Genomic DNA, 14,817 nt, shown 5'->3' with positions numbered 1-14,817 from the left:
ATTTGTTTACTCTTGTTACACTGTTACATGTTGATAGCAACTAGAGAAAAACAACAGCTGTGTCAGTCTTGGTTGTGTAATGGCAGGTTGTGCTGTAATTCATCCTCTGTTTGTGTGGAAAAAGTCCAGCCCAGTGGCAGGGCAAAATGGCATAGTGAAAGTAAGGGTTCAAAGCAACTAATGTATATGCAGGTGGTGTTAGTGGTGATGATTACACTGTGCAATCAGTATTAACTTCAAAATGATAAGTTAAAGCAGAACAGTTGTCTATCACCAGTTTAAGCCCTCATTCTCTTTTAATGAACGAAAACTTGCCAATGATTTTTTTCCATTTTTTTGTAATTTCAGCACACGATAAGCTGAAAGTTTGTATTTTGTAATCAGAAAACCACGTTTTCAACAAGTTTTGTTTTTATTTTGGTTCATAAAGCATATCAGAGCAAGATTACAGGTATTTGGCAGCCCTCCAGAAGGCAATGTTGAATAAGTGAAGTGACCTTGGGAATGGCTTAATTGATACATGAGACACATGTGTAACATCTAATACATGTTGGAGAAGATTATAGTGAAGACAATCTCTTGGAAAAAAGAAAAGGCAACATTTCTTCAGTAGCAGAGGCTCCAGAGATGACACTGTGGACAGGATGCCTCCTTCTTAGGAGCTCTTCTTCTCCTCAAACATTATGTTTGCTGTGGCTCTCTTGGCTGTGGACAAATAACATTTAATAGTTTTTTATTTCATAATACAGTGCATTATAGAAGATTGCATCATCTGCCTGTGTCACACACACATGGCAGATGTCTTGTTTACAAAACTCTGACAGCTACAAACAAAGATACAAACCCTGATCTTCTACTTCATTTTTTGTTCACTACTAAGCTACTGTCATTAAAACTTAAAGGATAACTACCGTTTTTTACAACCTGGACCTTATTTCTAGCAAACTATATGGTCATTTACTCACCCAGATAACTTTGGTGTCATTTGAAGTCGTTCGGACGAAATTAGATCCAGCGTAGCGCCGATATATCCATATAATGCGAGTAACGGGGCATCAACACACAGCCTCTATAACGCATTATCTGCCACGAAACTAGTTCATTTCACCAATATTTTGTTACGATATGCTAGCGCTATTAGCCTCTGAGTCCGGGCTCGTCCGTTATCAACATCCGGGGTCAAACTAGCAGTAGCAGCTACAGGTAAACAAGCCGGGCTGTCGCGGGTGCGCGCGCAGCTCAGAGACGACATCCTCCAGGTCAGAGGTAGTAGATCAACCTACAGACCCCGGATGTTGACAACAGACGAGCCCGGACTCAGAGGGGAATAGCACTAGCATATCGTAACAAAATATTGGTGAAATGAACTAGTTTCGTGGTAGATAATGCGTTATATAGAGGCTGTGTGTCGATGCCCCGTTACTCGCATTATATGGATATATCGGCGCTACGCTGGATCTAATTTCGTCCGAACGACTTCAAATGACACCAAAGTTATCTGGGTGAGTACATGACCATATATTTTGCTGGAAATAAGGTCCAGATTGTAAAAAACGGTAGTTATCCTTTAACATGCTACAGATGTTTCATATTACAAGCCTATGAGAAAAGTGAGAGAAAGCCCTTTGAGCCACTGGAAGACTTTTTATGTGAAACATCAGTGCAGGAAATGTTGAGTTTCTTTGACATTAACTAATGAGTCAATAAGAAGAGTGTTAACAAAGTACTGTTTTCAACCAAGTGCTGGATTTGACATGGCTGTTTTGTGCTGATGGTAATAATGCTGTGGGAATGTACAACATACTGAATTTATCAATAAACATGGAGGAAGCGTTAAGTTTGCTTCAACAGCAAATTGAGAGAGAAGCACATCAAACAAGACTAGGTCAAAACCTTGTATGGCTGGACCAGGTCTAGCCAAGGTGCAAAAATGTGGTCAGTTCATCACTGGGGTAGTACAATATGAATTCCTGGATATGAAATGCTCATGTGCAAAAGAAACGGCAGAATATTCCTTTGTCAGCGCAAGGTAACTTACGAATGAGTGGAGTTATTACATTCACAAGTTACATTGATGGATTTCTTTTTTAAATGTATATTCTACTCATTATTAAGACAGCTGTAGCTGTAAAAAATAAGTATTGCTGAGATCTACTGATTATTTCACCTTGATTTACTTAACAAATGTCCATTTAAGCTTAACTATTCCCCATTCTGAGTTTTACATTTCATGTTTCCCTTGTCTTATTTCCATTACCATTTACAATTTCAACTTTACAAATGCTTTCCATTTGAGCATTTCTTTTTGTGTTTTTACTTTACTTATATATATATTTAATGTTTTACATTTTCATTATTTCTATTTACTTGTTCTTTTTAAGTTTGGGTGTTTACTCACCCTCATCTTTGAACTTGTCAGCAGCATCAGATGCCTTGTCCTTGATGTTCTTCATCACGTCATCAATCTTGGCTTCATTCTTGAGGAAAAATGGTCGAATGATGCAATTATAAATCTTGACTGATCCATTAGAGGGAGTTGGAGCCATGCACCACACCAAGAAGGCACACTGCGAAAGACAAGACAAGAGCTCTTATGAAATTACACTTAACAAAAATATAAACATAAAACACACACGTTGATATATAACTTTCTGCGCACACAAAAAAATATTTTGTCTCAAATTTTGAGCACAAAACCTGATAAGTGTACAGTTGTGCCTTGGTCCGGACACAATAAAGGCCATTCTAAAATGTGCAGTTTTATCACACAGCATCTTGCCACAGACATCACAATTTTTACAGGTGTGTGCTATTGGCATGCTGACCGCAGGAATGTCCTCCAGAGCTGTTTCTGTTAACTGCTATGTTTCCAAGAATTTGGCAGTACATCAGGTGACACATTTTCAGCAGAAATGACTATCATTTTTTCTGATATTTTTATCAGAAATTCCTCATGCAGTGGCAGATGATGATGATGCAATCAGTTTATAAAAGTGTGTTCACAAACATCCTCTGTGTATCTTGGGAGGTGACAGAGGCCAAACACATCATTACTATTACAGTGCATCTCTTTGTTCTTATTCAATGGACAGCCCAACAGGTCTCCCAGCCTACACTCATCTGGCAGCTGCAGGGCTGTTGAATCAACTACAACCAAAAACCACAGAAAGGCAAGTTTGTGGTGAATTAGAAGCTGCTGGAAGACAGGTGTCAGTGTCCACAGTCAAGTGTGTTTTGCATTGCCATGGGCAGAGAGGCTACCATGCAAAAAAGAAGCCCTTGTTCCATATGGAGGACCTTAACGCTTAACTGAAGTTTGCTACTGATCACCTGAAAAAAAAGAAACATTCTGGAGGAAAGTTCTGTGGTGAAATGAAACAAAAATGTAGTTGTTTTGTGACTGTAGTGGCAATCTAACTACAAAAAAGCCCACGTGAGGGAATCTGAAGTCATTTCCAACTCATGGTGGTGTGTAAAAAATGTCCTCCATGGGAATGAGTTTGACACTTTATTAACTTTAGATCTTTAAAAAACACCTACAAAAAGCCGGGTGCCAACAGACTTAAAACGATCTCAAACACAAATACTAACAAAACTCATTCAGTCATCACACACACACAGACACAGTTGAAAAACTGTGTGGCTTCCCTGATCCTGATTCCCTGCCACTCCTCTGCTGTGTCTCTCTCATCTAACCTTTGTGTGACTGATTAACCACCCATGCCCACAGGTGTGCAGGTAACCCATAGCAACCATAGTGCCTCACCACTGACACACCCACATTCATTCATTCATACACACACACACACACACACACACACACACACACACACACACACAGATCCAAATTGGCTACAACAGTGACAATGACCAGTTTACGTAATCGTTTACATTGTAATCATTAATGCAGATTAATTTTGAAAGGCCAACGGCCAATGAGCAACGGCAACTGGACTGTTTGGACCAATGCTGTGACCCTTATTGCTCAGTCCCTCACTCAGTCAAAGACAATTGCATTTGTAGTGCTGGCCCTGCTGTTGCGGTCCACTTTTTGAAAACAAAAACAAAAATAGCACTCTTGGCTATTGGCTGGTCAGGCATCATGTTGGTTTAATTTTTACAGACAGTCACATATCTGTAATCTGATTTCTATGAGGACACACACGAAACGATCTCATACTTATTTTCATTTGAAATCCGGGGTGGGGCAAACATTTGCTTCGGCCTCACAGCACCCACAGACCTGCTGACTTCTGACTATTTACATTCCGTGGAATGGTGTAGGCCTAGCCATAACACATGGAGTATCTTGTTTGGGCCTAATTGATCACAGTCATATAGCCTAGCTTCAATAAAGAGCTGGAACAAGTTGGTATAAGGCAGAGAGGTGAAAATGTACAGTGAGACGGCCTTAATGACTGGCCCAAACAGGTGTCAACATAAACCCATTGTAGGAAAACACCCACAAATGTGCTTCCCATATGGAGCATACTTTTAGAGAGGTGCTTGTTATTATCACAAGATAATGATGGAAATATAATGAAGCTTTTTTTAAATACACTGATGATACTTGTTTTTTATTGTTAAACTTTAGAGGGTGAGCAAGAGCAATGGCTGTAAGCCTGTAGTAAGCCTGTATCACCGTAACTGTTAACACAGTGTAAATGAGTAAAAAAGAGAGCTTCAATTCTTGTAGTGGGAAATATATTCATAATAACATTTATGATATTGGCTTAGAACTTGATCCCAGCTGACTGGCAGCCAAAGAGCCTCCAGCTGTATCTTATTCAGCTTTAGATATTTCACTGGAAAATTTAATTTATAGATGCTTTCTCTTGAATTTCTACATGGTGAAGTCTTTGATGATGTCATCAAAATCCAAAGAGGTTGTGAATCCATTCTCAGGGTATTGTCAGGTTTCAGCAAGTTAAATTTAGGACCTTTTCAATGCCACTTGGAATGGAATTTAAGACCGAGATGGTCAATGCTGATACCGATATTTGTGAGGAGAGAAAATTCTGATATCCGATACATCGGCCTATATTATATATTGGCCGAATGTGGTTATCAAATTCCTGTGACAAAGTCATGCAATGGAGGCAGGATATCTTACATTTTAACTTTAATTCCAAATATCAGTGCACTGAACAGTAAACACTTCATTTTTTGTCATTAAATAACAGACCGCCCTCTGCTGGACAAACTATGTAATTGCACCATTTTAAATCACTAGTTCAAGCATGTTTCTGGCCGTAAACATTGTTGGCTGTGTTCACATTGGAAATCAGCTCTTTTTTGATGAAAGGGGCCAATCCAAACCGTATGATGTAAGATGTCTTGTCTCCTCCACATGTGAACGTCTTCACAATTTGTGAGTCAGGGAACATGGCTTGAAATATATTTCCAGTTTCCTCATTAGCAATATATGATTGATGCCTCACCACTGTCCACAGCATCGCCGCTTGCAGCGTGGGGGTAGTCCCAAATGCTGTTCGGAGATCATTTGCAGGTGAAGAGCTAGCTAATGTAAGCCATTGATTAACGTTATTTGAGGTTGTTGGCTGTGATACTGCTTCCGTTACTGCTAATGCGCTGCGAAACTGAGAAATCCCTGGCATTTGTTGGCGACTCTTTTCTGCCATTCAGTGTTTTTCACTATGCATGTGGGATTCTACTGCCTTAATCCCCACAGGCAGAGTTTGAATTACTTCTCACAAACCGCGCAACTAGCTTCGTCCGGATGTCTATGGATAGACTTCAGCCACAGAGAAGAGTTGCCGTTCTCCAGCCAGGTCTTGTTAAGATGCCAGGGATGACTCCCGGGGTAGGGCCGAGCTGTGAAAGGAAACAAACTGTCTGTCTAACTATCTGTCAGTAGTACCTGATGTGAGATGTTCTGTCACCTCCTGAATTCTCTCCACAGTCAGCGAAACACCCACTGGCGAGGTGATGACTGTTTGTACCGTTTAATTTTGAAAGGGCAACAACAAATGAGGACAGAGTAATGACTGTCTGACCAATCCTGAACGTTGGTCGCCTTACTCAGCTGCAGCTCCTGCGGTCCAGCGAAAAATAGTTCTCATCCCCTGTACCAGTTTGTAAGACCTTTGAGCAATGAATTTAAGACGATTTTAAGACAATTTAAATTGATTCAAGACTTTTCAAGGCCTTCAATTTAGATAAATGAATTTAAGACTTTTTAAGAGTTTTTTTTTTGTCCGTACATACTTTTAAAAAAAAGAAAACAACATTTCTCCTAAACAATTTTTGGTAAGATGCAGATGGCGGACAGCAGATGTTTTATTGATGCGTTGTTTTCATCTGTTGTTCATCCATGTTGCTGGTGGTGGTGTTTTTGTGGCGTTACTGAGACATCTTCATCAGTATATGTCTAAGTTGCGATCCACTGCTGCTGTACTGCTGTAACATTAAGGCCAAAATCAACTGCCTCTGCCACCGAGTCTGCCAAACCTCGCCTGGTTTGGAGTCTGCAGCAGATGGTATTTTGCAGGTCAGTTGCAGTCAGTAGAGGCTGGCTTGTGTAAAGCCAGTCTCGTTTTGTTTCATCCTCTTTATCTTTCAGATATCTTTCAGCACTTTGCTGCACCCTAAAGCATACCAAAAAGCTGCTAGCCGATTTGCTGTTGCTGCTCGCCACTGAACTGAAAATACTTTTTTCCACATTTGGAGTGAACTTGTGTATGTTTTAAAAATGAATATATGAACTCTGAAATTTAGTTTTAGATCAGATTTTTATATTTTTTAAATATTATAAAACATTGTAGGAAGTTAATTCTTTAACTGTCACCCCCGAGTGGTAAGGAGGCCCTAGGCATGTGCCTAGAATGCCTCTGTGTAGTTCCTGGTCTGTTATCACAGGCTCTCTGGATGACTGGCAGATGGTGAACCTGCTGTGGAGCTTTCAGCACTTGTTATCATCAGTGCAGTGTACTCCACCTTTAACATGTTGATTAGTCTACTTTGCTAAGAATAACAAAAGGAAAACCCACACTTTCTCGAGTGAGGAGCTGGGCCTCAGGTAAGATATTAGAGTTAAGAGTTGAAAGCTGCACATTAAACTCAGATTGAGTCGGTTTCTTTCTAGTTTTAGGAATCAATGTTTCTGCACATCTGTTGAACAAACAAGCATAACAGCTTCAAGTAGGATTACCTTTCCAATATAGTAGAATGGGAACCAGGAGAGGAAGATATCAGCAAAAAACTCTGCCACACTGAAGACTCCATACACCACCCAGTAGGTCAGCCATTTAGTATCATCGTCTTTGGTGGCACTTTCAATGGCCTTAATACTGAAAAGAGAAAGGACAAATATATAAGAGAAATGGTTCAATATGCAAGATTAACATTACTCACTCTTGAAAGTGTAATCTGGTTCAGCATGTGGTCGTTTTATATATTTAATTTAATCTCTCTTGTTTTCTCCCCTTATTCTCCTTTTCTTTGCTTTCATTTATCTCTCTCCTGGAAGCTATAGCAAGTATTGTCTTCCTTTTCCCCCTTCATGTTTGTTCCCAGGTCATTTCTGACTACTTTAATGAGTTTGATACAGTACAATTTTAATATATTTAACCAACATCTATAGAACGAGACTGAACTGCTTAATTCTACAGATGTTGGTGTACATATTCTACAGTCTGTCTTCTCAATACAAGCCTTCCTACCTAAATGACAAAATAGTTTATCAGTACCTTCTAACATGATTTAGATGTACCTTGAGTTTTCTGATCTGTCACCTCTAAAGTGATTGTTCTCGTTAAGGAAAGATAACCATTGATACAAGGGATTAAATGACACAGTTGATGGACAATAAAACACAGCTGTACAGTTGAAGTTTTGTCAAAACTGTAAAACAGACATTGACACTGTATGTAATATAATGTGTTACAGAATCAAGTGAATGAAGTAAGAAGTCCTGTCATACCTGCAGATTGAAAATACTATAGTGTCATAAAAGCAAATGCATTATGTAACTTTTTTACCTTAAAATAACATCTTCAAAATCATTCTGATGGTACAGTGTCTTGTAACAGGGTGAAAGGTATCTCTGTCACAGCCACTTCACCCCCCATCGCTTGTTTTTGCACTCTATAACTTCAGTGAGAGGCTAGGATCACAGAATTACATACATGTTTACTTCAAGATACAAGTTTTCAAGACAAAACATTATGATGTATAAAGTTTTTTGTAGTTAGAACCTACATTACGTCTGACAAATTGTTACAGACCTGGGATTTTGTATTTACATTTACATCTATGAGTGGTGTGTACTCAAAAACTCTGGGGGGCACCCAACCCCACAAAATGCCAATTTCTACACAATGCATGTTGCTTTAAGCTCTACAGCGATGAGTTTTTCACGATACGATATTATCACAATAAATAGTCCACAATATGATATTTACCACGATATTAGAAGAAAAAAGAAAAACATGACTTGAACAATGCCTTCCTATAATAATTGTGATGTGTTCAACATTGTGATGGAAGATGTTTACAAATTTGAGGTAGCGTGTCCCCTCAGTGTTGTCTTAAGGCAGCAGTTGCTCACCACTGTAGCTGCCGCCGTTTCCCACCATTGCTCTTACATGACTCTCCAACTGTCTCACCCTGCAGAGGAAACTATCTCCCATTACCATCGTCATACATCCCTGTGCCACGTAGCTTTTTTAGCAACTTAGCTTTTTTCAGCCTTTTATGCATAAAACAACGTTGGCCGACTAGCCAAGGAAGCTAAGCTAAGAAAACTGTATCAAAACAGCATGACTGAAAGAAACAGCGGCCCGGGGGAACACTGCACAAACACTGCTGCCACGAATTTAATTGAGTGTCTTGAGTTCTCCTAACTGAGCTGGTTTAATAAGAAAATAATAAATGGGACATGGAGACATAATGTTGTGTAGTGTGTAGTGCACTGAACAGTAACATACTTCTTTTCATTTCCTCTCTCCACATATCACAAACAACAACAACAACTCATGCCCCATGGGAACTCTGATGGGACACGCCTCTTTGCTCTGTGGTGGGGAACCTTTTGAATCATGATGTTACGATTGTCAGGGATTAGTAGTCGATGGCATCGTTCATCGGCCCAACCCTACTTCCTTCTGCTATGAACATGCACACACTTATTTTTTGGTTGCAAACACAGTCGGTCACTGGAGGTGGAGTGGCAGCTTTAGCCATCATTTCTGGTAACGTACTTGTATGGCAGAGTGCACAGACTGAAGCTTTGTGACTGACATCTAATTCATGATGAGCAAACACTTACTTCCTGCTGCTGCCGTACAGTAGCTTCTTCAAACACACGCTGCCGAAGCAAGCATCCGGCTCCTTCAATTTGTGGCAACAGGTGCTGAACAGTTTCATATCTCCACCATTTTCCTCTATCCATGCCCAGTACCTTTTGTCCTCTCCCAAGTCAGGCTGTATCTTAGCCAGGTTTAAGAAACTTTGCTTTGCTTTAGGTCTCATACCATCGGTAGGTGGAACTACTCTTTGCTTTGCTGAAGATGATTAGATAAACCACATCAAAAACAAACCGCACGTAGTTATACGTTGGAAATCCGGCACGACGCCTTCAAGCCCAAGTAAATCAGCCTCCAGTCTCTGTCCACTCCCCTCTTTTTTTCATACTGTGCATGTTAACACATGATATTGCATGCAAGATTAGAGTACAGAACAACCACACAATGACTACTTTCATGTCACAAGGAGCATTCGGTTGAAACAATGAACATCCCTATGCTAGCATATGCATTTGCATTCGTATATTTAGCAGCAAATTAAATGGCATTACAAAGCTTGAAATAAGGAACGATGATTTATGATCAGATGTATTATCATTGTGTGATTCTGGCAACCATTACAAACAAGTACGTGTGGGAAATGTGCAATTATGTAATCTCTGTAAAATGTAATAATAATAATAAAGAAATGTCTTGCAAGATGGCAGACTGAGCAGCTGCATGAATTTGTAACATGTGTAACTCAACTTCCCAAAACAATTATCTAATCATAACATGAAATAAAGATATAAAATGTTGTAGTTCTGTAATCACAGTATCATAGTATCACTAGCTGAGACTAAGAGGCATCAGAGAAGAGAATAGAGCCAAAATAACAGAGGAGAACAGAAGTAGGCCTGCATGTGGACTACATGGAGAACCAGTCGCAAAATTGTTATAGTATTTTATAATGATAACTGTGTCAGCTCAAATCAGCTGTTTTCCAACCACCATTGAGCATCAGATGAAGAAGAAGACATGAAAAACGAAGATGAAGAAGAACACATTGTGATACGCTATGGCTAATTCACAAGAAGACAGTGGAGCTAGAAGACCTGCCTGCTGCTTTCAGAACAGCTGTGTGGGAAAGTTTTAGAGAGCAAATGGTGGATGAGACAAGGACAGTGTGTCTGTGTTGTTCAACAGTTGTATGTGAGTGGAAACAGTTTGATCATGCTAACACATATTAGACAGTATCACTCAGATGTGTCAATTACCAGAGCGAGGCAAGAAATAAATAAATTGAAAAAATAAAACATGAGTCCAACAATGTATCCCTGCTGTTTTAAGCAGCCTCAAGATATGAAAGCAGACAGGTCCAAAGACATTAGGTAGTAGACCTAGGTAATAAGTGTTAACATAATGTTTCGATTTGTTTATTATCAGCCCTGCATAAATATAGACCTAGGTGAGAGTGTATGTTCACTGTTAACTGCATAATGCACTTCCAAGCAAGGTGCAGCAGCTTTTAGTTTCTATGCTCTCCACCGGTGATAAAGCTTCCTGAATCCCTGAGGTCTGCTAAAACTGTAAGTTTATTTAAATCAGGGCTTAAAACATTACTGTGTACTGTGACTTTACAAAAAGTTAGACACATAACCTCTTTATAATCTGCGATTACTTATTTGCTTGCTTTTGTTATTTTCAATTTATTTAATCTTAAACTAATTATTTGCTAACATTTGCTTTGTTTCATTGTCTTTTTAAATGCAATTTTAAAAGTTTCTAATGTTTTAACTAGGTACTACTGTCGGTTGTTGATAATGAAAAGAAACCTAGCCTTAGCATTTATGACGTTTGTCTCTTCTTTCCTGAAAACCAGACTGAACCATGACCCCTGTACCAAGGTGTGAACCAAACTGTTTACCATTACACCCTTAGTAATAATAATAATAATAATAATAATAATAATAATGATAATAACAACAACAACACATTAAAGTCATATGTTCGATTACTTGACTCTGTGTGTGAGTGTGTGTGTGTTTACGTATATTTGTTATCTATTGGGGGCCTTTCTAACATAAAAATTGACCATGTCATATAGGGCTCGGTATCAAATTTTGAGACTTTTATGGCACAGACCGAATTGCTATTACTATCCAGTACCGAAAAATGTCTTGTCATTCCATACCAAATTTCAATACCTAAGGAGTTAATCTCATCAGCATCAGTGAGCCAGTAAGCACATAGGCATGCTTGTTGTGCCAAGATCTAATACTGCTGGTGATTGGCTATCTCAAGGCATGCATTAAAAACAATAGGTTATGCTCACCACGTGTATGTGTAATGTGTAATGTAATCTTTTGTATACACAGATTTCATAAAATTGGTATCGAAAAAGTATCGTTCAAAGACTGGTATCGAAGTCAAGGTATTGGTATCAGTACTGGTATCAACATTTTTTAATGATACCCTGCCGCAATGTCATGACCAGTAGTCCTTATTGGTTCCAAAAACCAGCCCTTATGTGACAAAACAGCATTTCTGAGGTCCTGGTTAAGTTTTGGGGTAAGGTATTAATTAAGGTTAGGTTAAGGTTCGGGGGGGTTAGGCATAAATAGGTTAGGGTAAGGGTTTGGGCTATGCCCCACATATGAATGGAAGTCAATGTAAAGTCCTAACAAGAGCCTCATTCACACTGCCCTTTGAGTGCGGGAATCATGCGTCAATTCTCTGCATCCTCCTCTGTGTGAAAGTCTCAGATGCGCTGAGGGGTGAAATTTCACTGCGGCGCTGATGCATCTCCGGAGGTAGTATCAGAGGCACAGCAGAGGCGCAGCAGAGGCGACCCGGCGTCTGTGTGGATGTATAAGCCGGAGTGGGGGCGTGTTGATCTGATGGTGTTCATAGTCTGATAACTAAACAGATCCTTCACTCATCAAATAAACGAGAAATGACCCACCAGCAACGTTACAGGACCAAACAACAGTAACGTAGGAACTGGTCGTGTCTTTGGCAACTTATATGAGGAAAATAATACAGCAGTTATACATGGAGGGGTGTCTGTCAGCCTGTCTGTCATCCTGTCTGTCCTCACCACTCTTCATCACATTTCAGCCTGAAAAAGAGCGTCTGTCCCCGGCACAAAACTTTAACTCACCAAGTGTTTGTCTCCTTCCACTATTGTGTTGTTGTAGTAACTGTCTTGAAAAAAATCACCGCGACAGTCAGCCCTCCCGACCGAGACTTCAGTGAACTTTCCCCCAGAAAACAGCATCCGTCCCCGCGAGTGAGTCAGACAGCGTCCTGTTTACTGATGGTGATTATGTAATTATGTCATTTAGAGCGAGAAACGTAACTTTGTCACTTTCCAGGATGCATGGTGGGTCAGGATCTCAATCACAACACATTATAACTGCATCCATATGATTGTACATGTTTAGATTAACAGGAGGTCACTGGGGGAAACACGTTGAAAAAACCACACAGACATCATCATGACGTGTACCGTCACGCCTCTTTCGGATCCGCAGCGCCGCTCTCTGTATGAATTACACACTGGTGCAGCTTTACGCCGGAGCTGCTTGGTTCAGTGTGAACAAACAAAGGCGGAGATCGGTGAAGCTCCGCTGCGGAGATAAGGCAGAGTCTCTGTGTGGAAAGGGCTAAGGATAGCTGCGCCAACCTGTGCGTGCGTGTGCGTGTGTGCATGTGTGCGTGCGTGCGTGTGTCGAGTTGGGGTACTGGGCGGGACCCAACACAAGTGCTCTATGAATAATGTACTTACGATATGTAGGCAGGGTAAAGAAAGCCGATGAGGTTGCACAGTAGGGAGGCTCCGTAACCAATGACCAAGTAAACTGCGATGAAACCGATGACAGCTGGAACAAATCACACCACATGTTTGTTAAGCTTTTGTTTTCACGAATATATTAAGCATATGACAGTGTATTGCAGAGCCTATTAAAAAATACCACTGACACGCTACCGCAAATACACAAATAGGCTACTGATTATAGTACATCATTTCTTCAGAATGTGAACAAAGGTACGCGCTCTCTGCCGCGCGCTAACTCCGTCCTCCTTCTATCTGTTCGTCTGTGATGCAGTCTGTCTCTTTCCGTTTTCCCCCTCACTCTCGTTCCACTCACCGACAGCGATGTACGTCCTGCTTACTCCACTTTTGGCCTCGACTTTTGCCAGAACATCTGTTACGATATTCTTTTCATGGAGAAACTTTTCAAATCTATCTCTGAGCCCCTGCGCCATGACTGCACTTCCTTCTTCAGCGATGCTGATGATGAATTACGAAATTGTTGAGTCAAACTGCGACACTCCCGAAACCTTAAAACACCGCTGAGTCAGACAGGATGTACAACACAGCCTCCGATCTCAAGCTTCAAATTAAAAGCACGAGTTCTTTTTAAAACTGGAACTGGAGCTGGCCACATCAGCTGGACCAGACAATAATCAGACTTTATCCTCCGAGCTCCCCAATAAAAGGTCTATGTGATGTCACATTGAGATTCACATGACTCTGTTTCCTCCTGGATGCTCAGGCACCACCCCTCGCCTACAACTAAATGGAGTATTTCCAGTGAGTGATAATGTGTGTGACACAGACAATCTGTTGTTGTGTGCTATCTGGGTGAAAGTGCAACTAATATGATATGAGAATTCATATGAAAAAAATGGCTTATGAAAATGGCTGATGGTAAGGGGGTGGTGCGTATGCACAAGGCCCAGATTTTCATGTGTACGCCACTGCAGTCAATATATTTTGGTCTGTCATGAAAATATCATTCTGTAAATTGTCCAACATGGATGTATACATACATATGGACTTACGTAGAAAGAAAACAAAACTTAAAATGTTGGCTGAAACTGACATTTTTCTCTGATGATACTTCATTTGTCTTTGAATAATATATTATTATGAAAATATACAAGCCATCTTAAGAGGGACTGTTCTGTGTGCCCACATTGTGATAGAGCCTGCATTTTCCTGATGTGCTATAATGAAAATTATCACAAATGTACACTTTCCCTCTTGATTGAGTTCCCAGTTTCCTCCAAATCCCAAAATGTACACCCCTGTCATTTTTTTATTTAAAAAAAAAAGAAAAGAAAAAATCAGGTCTGAAATGTGTTGAGTTTCAAAACTTAACAGCAAGCTGCATGAGAGGATGCTTGAGTAATTGCTGTTTCGTGATTGCTGGTCATGTGTTATGTATTATGTAATAACCACTGATTGGTTACTGTCACTGTGATCAAATGTGTATTCACACTTGTATCATTAGCAGCATAATTTGAAAACTGGCATGATGGTTCATCTTTAAATTAATATTTTAAACTGAATCCATCCTGCTAACTGTTCTAACAGTAAATTGTTTTTTTCATTTCTGGAAATCCCACTCCAAATAATTGTTGTATGCATATTTACTGTGAAGGTAAATGGAAGTAAATGTGGTCTCACACATACAGTAGCTAACTGCCTCTAGCTTGATGAAGCTGATGCTCAACAGTTATAGTTTGGCGATGGTATATAACCCTGAGCTAGGTCTCACAG

At 40.0% G+C, this 14,817-nt stretch overlaps 1 protein-coding gene across 1 annotated transcript; it reads right to left on the bottom strand.

Annotated features, from left to right (window-relative positions):
* Positions 1–393: 393 nt before the first annotated feature.
* reep5 (receptor accessory protein 5) lies at positions 394–13,610 on the bottom strand. Its single transcript, XM_084339753.1, has 5 exons — positions 13,400–13,610; positions 13,036–13,129; positions 7,172–7,310; positions 2,399–2,567; positions 394–705 (listed from the first exon to the last, which is right to left on the bottom strand). Exons 1-5 carry the CDS (start codon positions 13,515–13,517, stop codon positions 656–658), a joined length of 570 nt encoding a protein of 189 aa, XP_084195879.1. The 5' UTR covers positions 13,518–13,610; the 3' UTR covers positions 394–655.
* Positions 13,611–14,817: the final 1,207 nt, after the last annotated feature.

This window comes from Pagrus pagrus (assembly GCF_965226575.1).
Source record: "Pagrus pagrus genome assembly, chromosome: 19".
NCBI lineage: Eukaryota > Metazoa > Chordata > Actinopteri > Spariformes > Sparidae > Pagrus > Pagrus pagrus.
The sequence above is the reverse complement of the archived record's forward strand: the minus strand, read 5'-3'. Positions and strand labels throughout refer to the sequence as shown.